The sequence below is a fragment of the Somniosus microcephalus genome, unplaced genomic scaffold (genome assembly GCF_052327205.1).
Source record: "Somniosus microcephalus isolate GS21.2 unplaced genomic scaffold, FLI_Smic_1.0 unresolved_chr7, whole genome shotgun sequence".
NCBI lineage: Eukaryota > Metazoa > Chordata > Chondrichthyes > Squaliformes > Somniosidae > Somniosus > Somniosus microcephalus.
In genome coordinates this window covers 9,185,015-9,202,291 of record NW_028225185.1, presented here as the reverse complement: position 1 = coordinate 9,202,291, position 17,277 = coordinate 9,185,015, and the positions used below count along the sequence as shown (strand labels likewise).

The following is a 17,277-nucleotide window of genomic DNA, read 5'->3' as shown; positions in this document are numbered from 1 at the left end:
TTTGTCTGTATGTGTTTGTGTGTATGTATGTGCGTATGTAAGTGCGTGCATGTGTGTATGTGTTTTTGCACCTGTACATTTCTGTGTGCTATAAGGAGAAGCTGTTGCTATCTGTCTACGCCACTAAGCAGCGAGCTTGGCCCTCCGAACTGGCAAGCAACTTGTTCATTAAGTCCCAGGCACACGCAGACTCTGCGCTTGCCGGTAGGGGCGCCATATCACCGGATTCCATTCTCTTAAACCAATGACCTGGGTCCATTGTTCGGAACTATGCCCCTTGACCCTGGAAACACTTGTCCTGGCAAATGGCGTATGATGAAACGGCTGATTGGATTGGGTGGACGTGTCAACCAATCAAACATTGCAGTTGGCTGAATGGATACTTTGATTTTAAAAAGAATCTTGTTGGTTTCTAATTTGAGATTATTTATGATTAATATCCGTCTACTGTTGCCTATAAACAGTAAGCCAGAACCGTGCCTTATGGAGAACAAGTAAGCTGATATAAACATGATCTAAATATCTATATATTTCTCTGTTTTAACATGTTATCCAGGTTCGGGACAGCCCGCGTGACCACACTCGACACATCGGCGGATTTTGCTGCATTGAAAATGTCATCAAAAAAGAAGGCGGGAAAGAGACGCGAACTCGAATGGGTTCTATCAGATTTACGAGCGAATCCACAGCAGGAGGGAACAGTAATTTAACTTGCAATGTAAAGCCACAGAGACCCTCAACAAACACCTAAACTATCTCAAACTAAGGTGTTTAAGATGATTTAAGTTGATAGAAAATAGAAAGACTTGCATTTCCATAGCGCCTTTCACCAGCACCGGACATCCCAAAGCACTTTACAGCCAATGACATACTTTTTGAAGAGAGAGAGACAGAGAGAGGGAGAAAGAGAGAGACAGAGAGAGAAAGAGAGAGAGAGACAGAGACAGAGGGAAAGAGAGAGTCAGAGAGACAGAGAGAGGGAGAAAGAGACAGACAAAGAGAGAAAGAGAGAGAGAGAGAGAGACAGAGAGAAAGAGAGAGTCAGAGAGACAGAGAGAGGGAGAGTTGCTGAAATTTGGGTCTGGAATTCTATTTCCTGTAGTTCGTACAGACTCTTTTTAAATAGACTCTGTAGACTGTTTGCTGTACTGCACTGCTTAAATAAACTCTGTTTGCTGAGCAAATAAGGTTTGTTTGCTGTAAAATAGGCTGTTTGCTGTGAGTCCGGCCTTAAATCCCGATCCAAATACAACAACAACAACAACTGGTATTAATATAGCGCTTTTAATGTCGTAAATGTCACAAGGTGCTTCACAAGATGATTTTCGGAAAAAAATGATTCCAAGCCACGTAAGAACTAATGCTATATTAGGACAGATAACAAAAATCTTGGTCAAAGATGTAGGTTTTAAGGAGCGTGTTAGAGGAGGAGAGAGAAATAGACAGGTGGAGGGATTTCAGGAGGGAATTCCAGACCTTAGGGCACAGGCAGCTGAAAGCACAGCCAGTAATGGTTGAGAGATTATAATTGGGGATGTTCAATAGGCCAGAATTAGAGGAGCGCAGATATCTCGGAGGGTTGTGGGGCTGGAGGATGTTACAGAGAGAGGGATAGTGACGCCATGGAGGAATTTGAAAACAAGAATGAGACGTCAAAAATCAAAGTGTTGCCTAAACGGGAGCCAATCTAGGTCAGCGAGCACAGGGGTGATCATTGAACAGGTATTGGTACGAATTAGGGCACGGGCAGTCGAGTTTTGGGTGACCTCAAGTTTACGGAGTGTAGAAAGTGTTAGGCCGGCCAGGAGTGCTTTGGAATAGTCAAGTCTGGAGATCACAAAGGCATGGATGAGGGTGTCAGCAGCAGATGAGCTGCGGCAAGTGCAGAAATGGGCGATGTTAAGAAGGTGGAAATAGGCAGTCTTAGTGATGTTGCAGATATGTGGACGGAAGATCATCTCAGGGTCCGATATGACAACAAGATTGTGAACAGCCTGGTTCTGCCCGGGAGAGGGATGGAGTCCGTGGTGAGGGAGCGGAATATGCGGCGGGGGACCAAAGCCAATGGCTTCGGTCTTCCCAATATTTAGTGGGTGTAAATTTCTGCTCATCCAGTGCTGGATGTTGGACAAGCAGTGTGACAATTTAGGGAAAGTGGATGGGTCGAGACAGGGGGTGGTGAGGTAGATCTGACACAATGGTGTCAATAGACGCGCTGACATGGCTATTGGCCATAGAAACATAGAAAAATAGGAGCAGGAGTAGGCCATTCGGCCTTTCGAGCCTGCTCCACCATTCAATATGAACATGGTTGATCCTCTATCTCAATACCATATTCCCGCTCTCTCCCCATACCCCTTGATGCCTTTTGTGTCTAGAAATCTAACTATCTCCTTCTTAAATATATTCAGTGACTTGGCCTCCACAGCCTTCTGTGGTAGAGAATTCCACAGGTTCACCACACTCTGAGTGAATACATTTCTCCTCATCTCAGTCCTAAATGTCCTACCCCGTATCTTGAGACTGTGACCCCTCGTTCTAAACACCCCCCAGCCAGGGGAAACATCCTCCCTGCATCCAGTCTGTCTAGCCGTCAGAAGTTTATACGTTTCCACGAGAACCCCTCTCATTCTTCTAAACTCCCGTGTATACAGGCCTAGTCGACCCAATATCTCCTCATACGACAGGCCTGCCATCCCAGGAATCAGTCTGGTGAACCTTCACTGCACACCCTCCATGGCAAGTATATCCTTTCTTAGGTAAGGAGATCAAAACTGCACACAGGACTCCAGGTGTCGTCTCACCAAGGCCCTGTACAACTGTCGTAAGACATCCTTGCTCCTGTACTTAAATCCTCTTCCAATGATGGTCAACACAACATTTGCCTTCCTAACTGCTTGCTACACCTGCATGTTTGCTTTCAGTGACTGGTGTACAAGAACACCCAGGTCCCTCTGTGAATCAACATTTCCCAATCTATCACCATTTAAATAATACTCAGCCTTTCTGCTTTTTCCTGCCGAAGTGGATAACTTCACATTTATCCACGTTATACTGCATCTGCCACGTATTTTCGCACTCACTCAAATTGTCTAAATCGCCTTGAAGCCTCTTTGCATCCTCCTCACAACTCACAATCCCACCTAGTTTCGTGTCGTCAGCAAACTTGGAAATATTACATTTGGTCACTCATCCAAATCATTGATATATATTGTGAATAGCTGGGGCCGAAGCACTGATCCCTGCGGTACCCCACTAATCACTGCCTGCCTCCCCAAAAAAGACCCATTTACTCCTACTCTCTGTTTCCAGTGTGTTAGCCAATATTCAAACCATGCCAGTATATTTTTCGCAATCCGATGTGCTTTCATTTTGCACACTAACCTCTTAGGTGGGACTTTATCAAAGGCCTTCTTAAAATCCAAATACACCACAGCCACTGGTTCTCCCTTATCTATTCTACCAATTACATCCTCAAATACTCCATTAGGTTTGTCAAACACGATTTCCCTTTCTAAATCCATGTTGACTTTGTCTAATCCCGTTGATATTTTCTAAGTGTCCAGATATCACATCCTTTATAATAGACTCTGGCATTTCCCCTACTACTGATGTTAGGCAAACTAGTCTTTAGTTCCTTGTTTTCTCTCTCTCTCCTTTTTTAAATAATGCGGTTACATTTGCCACCCTCCAATCTGCAGGAACTGTCCAATAATCTATAGAATTTTGGAAGATGACAACCAATGCATCCACTATTTCCATGGCTACTTCTTTTACTACTCTGGGATGCAGATTATCAGGCCCTGGGGATTTATCGGCTTGCAGCCCCATTAATTTCTCCACTATTTTTTTTACTAATACTAATTTGTTTTAATTCCTCCTTCTCACAAGACCCTTGGTTCCCTAGCATTTCTGGAAAGTTATTTGTGTCCTCTTCCGTGTAGACAGAACCAAAGTATTTGTTTAATTGTTCAGACATTTCCTTGTTCCCCATTATAAATTCTCCCGTTTCTGACTGTAAGGGACCTACATTTGTCTTCACTAATCTTTTTCCTTTTTAAATACTTGCAGAAGCTGTTACAGTCCTCTTTTATGTACCTTGCAAGTTTACTCTCATACTCTATTTTTCACCTGTCAATCAATCTCTTGGTCCTTTGCTGCTGAATTCTAAACTGCTCCCAATCCTCAGGGTGTTACTTTTTCTGGCAACTTTTTATGAATTCGGTTTGGATCTAACACTATCCATAATTTCTTTTGATAGCCATGGTTGAGTCGCTTTTCCTTTTGTGTTTTTGCGCCAGAAAGGAAAGTATAACTGTTGCAATTCATGCATTCGTACCTAATGTGGAACTACAGTTCCCAAGGTGCAGTGCGCGGTGTGGCCAGTGCTCTGCAATGATTGGTTCTCCAGTCAGCCGTGTCGGTGTCAGCAGTGACAAAGCTCTTGGTCCCTGTGCAAGGTTGAGAGAACAGCTCCAGTCACAGCACCAAAGCACATTTAATAATTCCAACAGAACGGAGGAATCAGAGATCAGTTCAAGCGCAGAAACAGAACCAAGCACCTTGAGCGTCACCGAAAAGCCCCTTGTCCAGGTGAGAACCAATCCCTGCCCGAATTCAGTGCCAGGTACTCCAGGGGGCGAGAATCTCTCCGGCCGCTCTGTGTGTTTTTCTAAGGAACAGGGGAGTACCTAACTTCACAGTTACACAATTGAGATATTTATTAAACAAAAAATATTATTCCATTCACGCTAATATCTCCATCCAACCCAATTATTAACAATTTGATGCATTTTTCTTTCGCCCTCAAGTAACTGACACCAACCAGTTTCAAACTGACTTTTAAAAACATGAACCCAGACTCAGTGTGGGGAGTTAGGGATTGACTCCAAACAGGGGAAGTGTTCAACATCACAGAGCCCCAGAAACAACTGACCCCGCCGCTTAATAATTCAACTGGAACAGGGTTTAAAACGGGAGCTTCGCGCGTTAATCGGACCGGCAGCAAATTAAAGGCAAGGTGTCATTTTATTAATATTGTGCCGAGTTTTATTTGCCCTCCTGAGTTTTAAAGGGAATGACTCAGACTATAACAGAACAACTTCTCTTTAATCCGGGGCAGGGTGTAAAATGCCGCTTTCTTCCCCTCTTTCTTATTCATCTGATTCGTTCTTTAATCCGCCTCAGGAATATTCTCATCAGAAATGTATTTACAGACTGAAGCCCAAATCATATTTATCAATTCTAACACCAATTTTAAAGGATTGACAAATCCAGGGTTGTCTTGCTGCTGATTTAGAGAAGCGAACGTCAGTCTATTATGAAATCTGTATTTTAGGGGGAAAAGATTATTTTAAATTCTGCTGCAATATATCAGAGAGTAACAGCGCGTTATCAGAACGATTCCGGCCGAAGTGCATCAGCTGATCCGTATCTCTACAATCCGCCCCTCATTTTTCTCGGGTAGAACACAGACTACATATTCATTAAACGCAAAGTCTTCGAAATCTTGGAAATTAAGAGTTTAATAATTTAATCAGACACAAATAGATTTAAAAAATACCCGAAATAAAAATTCTGCCTCCTTCCTTTTCCTGGCCCCTCCCATCCATTTGCATACCGGGTAATAAATACACCCGGAGTCTCAGGTTTGCAGACACTGTAACCAGGCCGGGTCCCGGAGTTTACAGGAACAGCGCACGGTTCAGTCGGAAATTTGAGCGGTGGCTGTTGGCGCTTCCCCGGAGGAAATGGCTCCAGCGATGCATCTCCTGTGGGCTCTGCTGATCCATTTAACAGGTGCGAGACGGATGGTTTTAGTCATGGGTTTATCCGCAACTAAATCGGTTCAATAACGAGAATCGCGCGGTTTTATTTCCGTGTTTATTGAAGCATTAACGTCCTATTTGCTCCACGTCTCTGAATGGGTTGATTTTTTTCTTTTATTGAAGGTGTCCTGGCGGCTCCCGTCCTCAATCAGTCTCCAATATCCGATCCTGTCTCCGCGGGTCAGACCGTCCGGTTACAGTGCGCGATGCAGAACGGGGCTGTGGGCAGCAAGCTTGCGTTCTGGTACCGACAGCGACCCGGGGAAGCTCCGGTGTGGGTGTTAACCCATTATACCAGTGGCAGCATCTACCGAGGCACCGGCTTCACGGACCGATTTCAACCTTCCAGAGACGCCTCCAGTAACAGTTTCATTCTGACCATCGGAACCCTGGTGCCCGGTGACTCCGCCGTCTATTACTGTGCTACGTGGGACTCGGGATTCATCTTCGGACCGGGGACCGTACTGAGTATAAAGAGTAAGTGACTCTCTCATTCTGTAATTCACGTTGTTTCAATTATTATTAATTTACAGTCGCTTTCATTCCCGGGCGCCAGAGAAATCTCCATTCAGTGAATTTTGATGTTGGATCTATTTATACCCAAAACATGTTAAACTGGTCAGATTTGGAATTGTTGAAGCGCCTCGGGGAATAATACTGCGCTGAAATGAAGTTTGACACCATTTCCTGCTCCCATTCAATAGGGGAGATGAGGAGAAGTGTTCTTTTTACGCAGCGAGTTGTTGTGATCTGGAACGCGCTGCCTGAAAGGGCGGTGGAAGCAGATTCAATAGTAACTTTCAAAAGGGAATTGGAGAAATACTTGAAAAGAATAATGCAGGGCTTTTGGGTAAGAGCAGGGGAGTGGGAATAATTGGATAGGTCTATTCAAAGAGCCGGCACAAGCACGATGGGCTGAATGTCCTCATAGGAGAACTGATTGATAAAATAGTGACAGAGGGACAAGAGGAGGCCATTCAGCCTCTCGAGCCTGTGTGAAAAAGAGCTTCCCTCCTAAACGGCCCGGCTCTATTTTTAAGTTGATCTCCCCTTGTTCTTGATTCCCCGACCGGAGTAAGTCGTTTCTCTGTGTTTACCTGATCGAATCGTTTTTCGCATTTTAAACACCCCGGCCTCGTAATTTAACCCTCGAAGCGCCGGTATCATTCGGGTGCGGCAAGAGACAGAGAGAGAGAGAGAGAGAGAAAGCTGTGAGCTACACTGTGAAGTTCTGACAGTGGACACTGAATATGTCCCTATGTTACACTGAGACTTGAACAGGAGACTATTGCAGGGCTGTGGGGAAAGAGCAGGGGAGTGGGACTGATTGGAGAGCTCTTTCAAAGAGACGGCACTGGCACAATGGGCCGAATGGCCTCCTTCTGTGCTGTGTGAGTCTATGCTATGCATTTCTTATTTCTTTGTGTATGTAGAATTATATCTATTGTCCAGAGTGGGCACCGTTTGATTTTTAAAGATTGACCGGAGCCGGCGGGAGAGCCCCCGGGGAATCCCAACCCATTTACGGTCATTTGCAACTTTCAATGTTGCTGCTGGTTTTATTCCTGTGGCGTATTGTCCCCCTGACCGCAGCCGTCGGGTGTCCGGCTCTGGGCTGGGAGAGAGAGAGGGCCCTCCCGAGACCCGCTGTCCCAGCACACAACCGGTTGGATCGACTCCCTGTCGCCAGCAACACCGGGACTAGTCGGGATTGTATTCACTTGCCGGGACTAGTTTTATTCTGAAATACGTGTTCAGATATTTAATCTGTCTGAGCTCATTATTCGCAATCTCCCCGCTGTTTATAGAGCAGAATCGGCGCTTTACCATGGAGCGGCGCAGTGACAATTACTGACCAGCCCCGTGTGTGTGAGTGAGACTGGGTGATGTTTGTTGAAGGGAACTTTCTCTCCATCTCATTCTCTCGCTGCTGACCCTCTCCCCTCCCCCAGGCTGTGTCTGCTGACTCTCCCTGTCCAGTGTCCCCGGGGATAGCGCCGATTCTCCTGGGTTGATCTGTCGGGTCCCGCTACCGCCCAGTGTTGAACGGATCGCTCCGGGACCAGCGAGACTGAGCTGATCCCGAGAGAGAAATCAGTTCACCCGCGCGGGGAGGAATCCTTACTTGTCTCTGTAGCGAGAATCTTTTACAATCCTTGACCCCATTTCACTAGAAATATCAAACAGTGAAAACCCTTCATCAAACCGGGGAAAGAGAAGGCTGAGGGGTGACCGAATAGAGGTCTTTAAAATGATGAAAGGTTTTGATAGAGTAGACACAGAGAGAATGTTTCCACTTGTGGGGAAGAGCAAAACTAGAGACCATCAATATAAGATAGTCACCAAGAAATGCAATAGGGAATTCAGGAGAAACCTCTTTACCCAGAGAGTGGTGAGAATGTGGAACTCGCTACCACAGGGAGTGGTTGAGGGGAATAGTATAGATGCATTTAAGGGGAGGCTAGATAAACATATGAGGGAGAAGGGAATAGAGGGTTATGCTGATAGAGTTAGATGAGGAAGGATTGGAGGAGGCTCGAGTGGATCATAAACACCGGCATGGACTGGTTATTCTGAATGACCTGTTTCTCTGACGTATATTCTGTGTAACTCTGTGTAAACTATTTACAATATTGTTAGACAGAGTCACTGCATTATTTCCCAGCCCGTGTACAATGTCCTCTCATTATTCAGTGAGCTCTTCAATGCCCGGTAACAGACTCGGCTCAATTATCATCGCCGTAACATTTAAAGCGGATCAGTTTCTCACACGCAATTCTGAAAAAAACATGAATTGTAAAAAAACTGCCGAGTCTTATAGAATGTTACAGCACAGAAGGAGGCCATTCGGACCATCGTGCCTGTGGCGGCTCTTTGAAAGGGCTGCATCAGTTTGAGATATCAGAACATATGTGGACTCTCGGTGAAAAGCGGCTCACAGCTCCGCGAGTTCACCTCTTTAAAGTTAACACTGACCGCATTTTAAGACAATCAAACGCTTTATTATATTCAAGTAAAAAGGAAAAAACTGCATTTATAGGAAGTTAAATAGAAACAGAAAATGCTGGGAATACACGGCCGGTCGGTCAGTGTGTGTAACGGGAACAGACAGGTTAGTGCGGTTCCGGGGGTGTAACCTGCACCTGAACTGGTCAGTTACTGATCTTTCCACCTCACACATGCTGACTGACCCGGTCTTTATTTCCAGCATTTTCTATTGTTACTTTACAAGAAAGAAAGAAAGAAAGAAAGAAAGAAAGAAAAAATTTGCTTTTAAAAAACTCCTTTCACGACCTCAGGACTTCCCAAAGCGCTTTACAGCCAATGAAGTGCTTTTGAACTAAGTCACTGTTGTAATGTATGCAAAATAATTGTCAGAGGATCAGAGGAATTAGAAATTTAGGAACTTATTGGATCTCCTGTATTTATCAGTAATTTATTTTGAAGTGAATATTGTTCGGAGATTTTAGACGTCTTTGATTTCAGATCAGAGCGTCCCACTGCTGACGGATTCCATAAACTAATGAATGTTCTCTCCCCCCACACACAGGCAGCGAGGATCGAAGCCCCTCGGTTCTTCTCCTCCCTCCCTCCTCGGAAGAAATCGGCTCGGGATCGGCCACTCTGTCCTGCCTGGTGAGTCGCTTTAAGCCGGGCTTGGTGCGGCTCCGCTGGAGCGTGGATGGCCAAGAGACAGACAGCGGGGTGACGACAGGCGCCGTGTCCCCGGACAGCGATCAAACCTACAGCCTGAGCAGTTACCTGAGAGTCCCCGCCGCCGCCTGGAACAAGGGCTCCAGCTATTCCTGCAGCGTCAGCCACGGCTCCCTGAGCTCGCCTCTTCTCAAGACCATCAGCGCCTCCTCGTGTTCCGACTGAGGCGGTGCAAGTTGGCAGTGGAGTTTGATTTTTGCTCGTGTTTAATGTAATGAAACAGATCATTCGATATGTGCAATCCACCTTTTTGGCTATGTAATCGCTGTCGCAATTTCAGTTTTTGTCAAACCATCCGAATGTTTAATAATATCAGACGTCAGTGAAATGATTGTCCAGCTATGTGAGATGGAACTTTCTGTACAACTGTCCCCAATATCTTGCGTGTAAACTTTCGCTGTGTGTAGAATGGGGACAGATTTCCCTTTATCTGTGATCATATTGTGAATGGGAACTTGTGTAACACAGCTCTTAATAAACATGAAATGCTGCCACGAACTTAAAGTGATCCGTCTTTCGGCAGATTTTATTTGTTTTTAAAAAGTCTATTTGTGGCTAATTACATTATTAAAATCTTAAACCTTTAATTTACAAATATTTAATCACCAATTGGAGGTATTGTTCAGGGAGTGTTCCAAGATTCCGAAGATTTTTGAGTTTAATGAATATTTAGTCTGTGTTCTACCCCAGAAAAATGAGAATCGGATTGTCGAGATACGGATCAGCTGATGCACTTCGGCTGGAATCGTTCTGATAACGCGCTGTTACTCTCTGATATACTGCATCAGATTTTAAATAATATTTCCCCCTAAAAAACATATTTCATAATTGACTGACATCCGTTTCTCTAAATCACCAGCAAGACAACCCTGGATTCGACCATCCCTTTAAAATTGGTGTTAGAATTGATAAATATGATTTGTGCTTCAGTCTGTAAATACATTTCTGATGAGAATATTCCTGAGGCGGAGTAAAGAGCGAATTAGGTAACTTGTTAACAAATGGATTGTTTCGAGATATTAGCGTCAAAGGAATAATACATTTTTTTATAAATATCTGAACTGTGTATCTGTGAAGTTAGGTATTCCCCTGTTCCTTAGAAAATCACACAGAGCGGCCGAAGGGATTCTCGCCCCCGGGAGCAGCCGGCACTGAATTCGGGCATGGATTGGTTCTCACCTGGACAAGGGGCTTTTCGGTGAAGCGTAGTTTCTTGGTTTTGTTTCTGCGCTTGTAATGATCACTGATTCCTCTTTGTCACTCCTGACACTGACACGGCTGACTGGAGAACCAATCATCGCAGAGCGCTGTCCACACTGCGCACTGCATCTTGGGAACTGTAGTTCCACATTGCCCAATAGCCAAGATCACCGTGTCTGAGGCTGATACAGACTGTTGGCAACCATGGTGGCATATCTGAACCCGAGATGAGATCCAAACATATACCCGTGCCATAAATAAGACAGCCAATATCATCCATAACATCGCCCGACTCCACCGCGCCTCAGCTCATCAGCTGCTGAAACCCTCATGCGCACACTTTTTACCTCTAGTCTTGACTATACCAACACACTGATGTCCGGCCTCCCACTTTCGACCCTCCGTAAACTTGAGAACATCCAAACCGTGCACCAAGTCCCTTCACCCCTGTGCTCGCTGACCTACGTTGGCTCCCTGTTAAGTAACACCTCAATTTTAAAATGATCATCCTTGTTTTCAAATCCCTCCATGGACTCACCCATCCTTATCTCTGTCATCTCCTCGAGCCCTACAACACTCCGAGATATCTGCATTCCTCCAATTCTGGCCTCTTGTGCACCGCTCCACCATTGGCGGCAGTGCTTTTAGCTGCCTGGGCCCTAAGCTCTGGACTTCCCTCGCTGCACCTCTCTGTTTCTCTACCTCTCTTTCCGCCTTTAAGACACTCCTTATAACCTGCCTCTTTGACCAAGTTTTTGGTCCTCGGCCCTAATATCTCCTTATGCGGCTTGGGTCAAAGTGTTTTGATAACACTCCTGTGAAGTGACATTGGACGTTTTACTGCATTAAAGGTTCTATATGAATACAAGTTGTTGTTGGTGGTGGTGGTGGGACGGGACTTTAGGCAGCATTCACATAGAACGGCAAACAAACTATATTAATTCATCAAACCGAGTCTATTTAAGTAGCACATGACAGCAAACAGTCTACAGGGTCTATTTAAAAAGACCGTGTAAAAACTACAGCAAACAGAACTCCTGACCGGAACTGAGCAACTTCGCCCGATAAAAGCTGGGTGATTTCTAGAGCGTAATGCAGTGAGTCGTGGATACTTAGAGAATACAAATTATGGGTGTAAAATGTTACTGTTATATATTTAGGTGTTACCCAGAGGAGCTATTTTTTTACAATATTGATCATACTACCTAATACCATAATATAGCTGAACACATTTCATCTACTTACATAGAAGTAAGTTGTGCAGGAGAAATGTAGTAATGGGGAAGTGGGCATGCACTAAATCATCACAACCAGAGATTAATATGGAAAGAAGGAAACGTGAGGAATTATTAACTATGACTAGTAAAATGCGCCTTTCTGGAAACATGTTGCCAGGATTTATAGCTCCATTTCAGTTAGTAAAGGGGGAGCAGGATCAGAGAAACCTGGGGTTCAGGTACACAAATCTTCGAAGGTGGCAGGACAAGTTGTGAAGGCTGTTAAAATAGAGGCATAGGTAACAAAAGCAAGGGCGTTGTGCTAAACCGTAATAAACACTGGTTAGGCCTTAGCTGGAGTACTGTGTTCAATTCTGGGCCCCACACTTTAAGATGGATGTCAAGACCTTGTAGAGGGTGCAGAGGAGATTTCCTAGAATGGTCCCAGGGATGAGGGACTTCACTTATGTGGAGAGACTGAACTAGTTCTCCTTTGAGCAAGGAACGTTAAAGGGAGATTTCGGTGTCGGGTTTCCTGAGCACCAGGAAATCCGGCTTGCAGCCGTTTAATTCAAGTCAGGCTCCCAACTGCACTGTGGGAGCCTGATTTAAATATTATAATAAGGTATCCCGCCTGAGAGCTTTGATATACCGGCAGCAGCTTATGCAGTGGGTTCAGGTGGAGTTTCCTAATTTTTTACATGTAACATACCTCCACCCTCTCCTGCCCATCTTATTCCCATCCATTCTGCCAATACTGTTCCCGTGCCCTATTGCGTTCAGGAATGGATTGCGAGCTCAACATAAGAGCACTATATGTAGGTTACAAAGCACCAACAAGAACTTGTATTTATACAGCGCCTTTAACGTAGTAAAACGGCCCAAGGTGCTTCACAGGAGCGATTATCAAACAACATTTGACACCGAGCCACATAAGGAGATATTAGGACAGCTGAACAAAAGCTTTTTCAAAGAGGTAGGTTTTAAGGAGGGTCTTAAAGTGGAGAGAAAGGCGGAGAGGTTTATGGAAGCGCTTGGGACAGATTGGGATCCACGCAGTTTCGCTCCCAACAGTTAAAATTTGAAATGTTCAGAAATTTCAGGGTGAATCGAACAGTTGGAGCACTTCAAGTGACAGGAGTGTCATTCTGCCGGATTCACACCTCCTGGATTGTCCTTTCGCTTTAGAGTCAAGGCCGGAACTTTGCTTACCTGGGCGGGTCTGGTGCGGAGGGTGGTCATCGCGGGTCGCGACCCCGCTGCTGGCTCCATCCCACTGTTGAAAATGAACTTACGTTAATGGGGCTTATTAAGCCCGACCATTGCGTTAACCGGTCCAATGAGATGGAGCGGGTATGGTGGCATCCTTCATGACGCGTTATCAGCTGCGATCATAAAGGGACCATGGCCACATCACAGTTGAAGTTTAATCTAACATAGTGCTGTCGTTGCACTAAGGGGCATTGGGGGCGAGACGACACTGGGATCCTGACCCGCTGACAAAAATATCACATTCCCCCCTGAACCCCCACCGATCTCGCCCGCTATCACACCAGAAAGTATCGGCTGGCCCTGTACCGAGTTCTAAATGACTCCAACCTAAAGTCTGACTGCAATCTTAGGGGGGAATTTTCCTGTGGTTCAGCGGTGGGATCGGTAGCGGGTCAGGAGGGAAAATGTTATTTTACATTGGTCGGGAGCCCGCTGTCAACCCGCCACCGCACGCCTTTACCAAATGTCGGGTCTGTCAGCGCTAAACAGACCCGACATGTAGGGGTGGGGGAGGCAATTCAGGTCATTATGGCCTTGTTAACAGAGCAGTAACAACAATTTGGAGGCCGCCATTAGAATTTACCAGCTCGCCAACGGGGTCCACGCTGCTCGTGCATCACGTCTGTTAAGCTGGGCGGGTGTTGAATGGTCATGGAATCATCTCATTACTTGACATCTGGAAATGTGCTATAAAAGCTTCCATGTCACAGCTGGTCACTTTCCAAGCTCAGAAGCTGTTGCTTACTGCATTTGGAGGAGGGATTGAGCTTTAAGCAGATTTCAAGTGCTGGAGCAAACTCGTTCATAGTATGTTTAATTATTACATGCGCACGCAGGGTTAATATGTAAGCTCGTGTCATCTCATTGGAAAAACCTCTTTCACCATTGCTAGATTCCTTCTCTCATCTCAAGCTCACCTGCCATCTATTCCATCAGCATGGGTACGGTTTATACTCTCTCACCCTGGTCCAATCTGAGCATGTTCAGCCGCAACACCAGCATCAACAGGCACACCAGCAGCACCAACAACAACACCAACCTTCCCCACAATCACCTGATGCTGCACAGGACAGAGGACATCAGCACACAACCACATTGCTGTCCGGGGCTCCAGGGATGGCCTCACCATGGCCAGATTTACTTCACTTGATGCTCCACACCGATATGGCTGCCACATGAAGCGCCAGGTTGGCACCGCCCCACACCAACAACCTAAAGAATCCCTACAATGCCCAAGCCATTCCTTTCTCACTCATCAACATTGCGGGGTTGGGGGTACGATTATGTTTCAACATTCACTGCAACTCGCTAAGCCACTTTCAAAGCTGCACACCAATCTGTCGAAGAATGGAAGAAGTGTAGAAAAAAAGATTTCCATGTCTTCTAACAGAAATTTCGAATGATAATTGGCTAAAACACACAAATGCCTATCCTTGTGTGTTGCTAGTTGGTATGATTGGACTAAGATGAGGATGCGTGTGAGGGGTGGCTAGTGAGATGTGGAAGTGAGAATGTAGTTAGAGAGGGATGGGGGGAGGTGCAAGGTAAGTTGGTGTGAGTAAGTCTGTGCAGGAGTAGGACAGGGAAGGCAGAGTCACAGGGATGTGATGAGTGGCACAGCAGGATGAGGTTGAGTGTGGCTTTGCATTAACGTAGCGTGTTCTACTGAGATCATTGAAAGGTTTGCGCCACTGAAGCCTGGTCCTCTTGACGATATCCCTATTTGTGTGCTCCTGTGGATTGTGCATACAGGCTGCGTTGGTCTCCTGGGGAGGTCTATTTGGAAGGGAAATTAACCTCCCTACTTGCTCTGAAGGGAGTCATGGGAGAGCCTGGGTGCAGCCGTGTACCTCTGTGAAGTGCTTGTCAATGATTGCAGCACCTCAATGCTGCAGAACAGTAAAAGCACAAATGTCAACGTAAATTTGTACATGGTCCCTTTAACAAAACCAGCTGATGATGCGGCATGAGTAGACGTCATCAGACCTGCTTCCTTCAATTAGCTGGGAAACTCGCACAGCGATATTAACAAGTCCAATCAGGGGCAAGTCATGTCGGAGGGCGGGATTGAGCCAGCAGCGAGGCCGCAACCCGCCAACGACCTCGCCCACTACGGACCCGCCCAGTTAGGGGAAATCTCGGTTTAAGTGTCTCCACACGGAGTCTTTGACACAGACCTACTATACTGTGTGGGAATTGTTCATATTTTCCTCTTTTACTGCCCCTCGTGTAGTTCATAGTCTATCCTCCAGTTCCTCGTTCACAGCCCAGCCCAAGGACCCTGGCCATACTTTCACTATCTTTGCTTTTCCGACCTGGATGATGTCCCCTTTCAATACTTGATTGAGCAACAGAACCAGACTGAGTTTTAGCAATCTCTATCGTAATCTACTCCCAGAATGATGCGTGGCGCTCTTTAATGAATGGGCTGTAATAGATCAATTTCACTTTTGAATCTAGGGCGCCAACGTGACATATGTGGTCTCAGCACCGATCTACAGAAGCTGAATGTTTGGAAATCAAACAGCCACGTGATGTGTGGTGTCAGAATAATCCTTATCCCTCACTGTAATATATGCTGGTGGACTCAAGAGACAGAGAGATTTTTATTTATCAGTACACTTATAGAAACGTAGCACCTCCAGTGCTATCAGAATATCTCAATTGCACTCACAAGCACATCTATTTAATTATGCAATGTAAGCACGGTGATTGTACGTCAGCACGGTCATAGTACGTGTGATTAATACATACGCACGCAGGGTTAATATGTAAGCTCGTTGGTTCTCACGCATGCTACTCGCAGCCCCGCCTCCCCACACCACCCTTGCACATGCGCATTGGCGACACTCTCGTCCAGTGTTCTCGGGGCATTTTACATGTATGATTAACCATATTCAGAATCCTCACTTGCTGATCTAGGAGCACAGGAACAGGAGTAGATCCACAGTGGATTACCTCACACTCCCCCACATTGAGCGACATCTGTCATATTTCACTCCACTCACTGCCTCTACATAGCCCCTTCTAAAGTGTTGCTCCCATCTACAGAACTTACCGTGTCTCCTAATTTAACACCATCTGCAAACTTGGGTATACAACTCTCTAATCCTTCATCCAACTAATTCATATATGCGGTGTAAAGATTGAGGCCCCAGAACAGATCCCTGGGGAACACCACATTTCACATCCCGCCAATCTGAGTACCTACTCATTATCCCGACTCTGTCTGTTACTTCCCACCCAAACTCCAACCCAGATCAAAAGGCTCCTCCCAATTCCATGCGGTCTCAATTTGGCCAATAATCTTTAACGTGGAACCTTATTGAGTGCCTTCTGGGAGTCCATATAGATAACATTCATAGACACTCCTTTGTCTATCTGATTAGTGACCTCCTCAAGAAATGCAACTACATTAGTCAGGCATGATTTACCTTTAACAAAGCCATGCTCCCCCCCCCCAACATCAGCTCATATTTGCATAATTGTGCAGTCACTCTATCCTTAATGACAGACACTATTAACTCCCCCACAACTGATTTTAATCCTAGTTTATCTCTCCCACCCTTCTTCAATAATCCAGTATCTGGAGCACTGTGTACAGGTTCTGGGCACCGCATCTCAGAAAGGATATATTGGAAGGAGTTCAGCACAGATTCACCAGAATGTTACCAGGGATCCAAGGTTTAAATTATGAGGAGAGATTACAAAACGAGGCTTGTATTCCCTGGAATATAGAACGTTAAGCGGTGATTTGATTGAGGTTTTTAGGATTTTGAAAGGAATTAATAGGTTAGATGGAGAGACATTACTCCTCCGGTGGGGGTCGTACAGGACAGGACATAACCTTACAATTAAGAAATTCAGCAGTGAATTGAGGAGAAACCATTTATACCCAGAGAGTGCTGAGAATGTGGAACTCACTTCCATATGCAATAGTTGACTCGAATAGCAGAGTAGTATTTAAGGGGAAGCTCGATAAGTACTTGAGCGATAAAGGATTGGAAGGATATGTTGATGGACTGAGATGAAATAGGTTGGGAGGA

The 17,277-nt window shown here is 45.5% G+C and overlaps 1 protein-coding gene across 1 annotated transcript; it reads left to right on the top strand.

The window, feature by feature from the left end:
• Positions 1-5,695: 5,695 nt before the first annotated feature.
• On the top strand, positions 5,696-10,046 carry LOC147086469 (immunoglobulin lambda-1 light chain-like). Its single transcript, XM_085978580.1, has 3 exons — positions 5,696-5,799; positions 5,952-6,305; positions 9,379-10,046. The coding sequence occupies exons 1-3, from the start codon at positions 5,751-5,753 to the stop codon at positions 9,705-9,707; spliced, it is 732 nt and encodes a 243-aa protein (XP_085834706.1). The 5' UTR covers positions 5,696-5,750; the 3' UTR covers positions 9,708-10,046.
• The last annotated feature ends 7,231 nt before the right edge of the window (positions 10,047-17,277 follow it).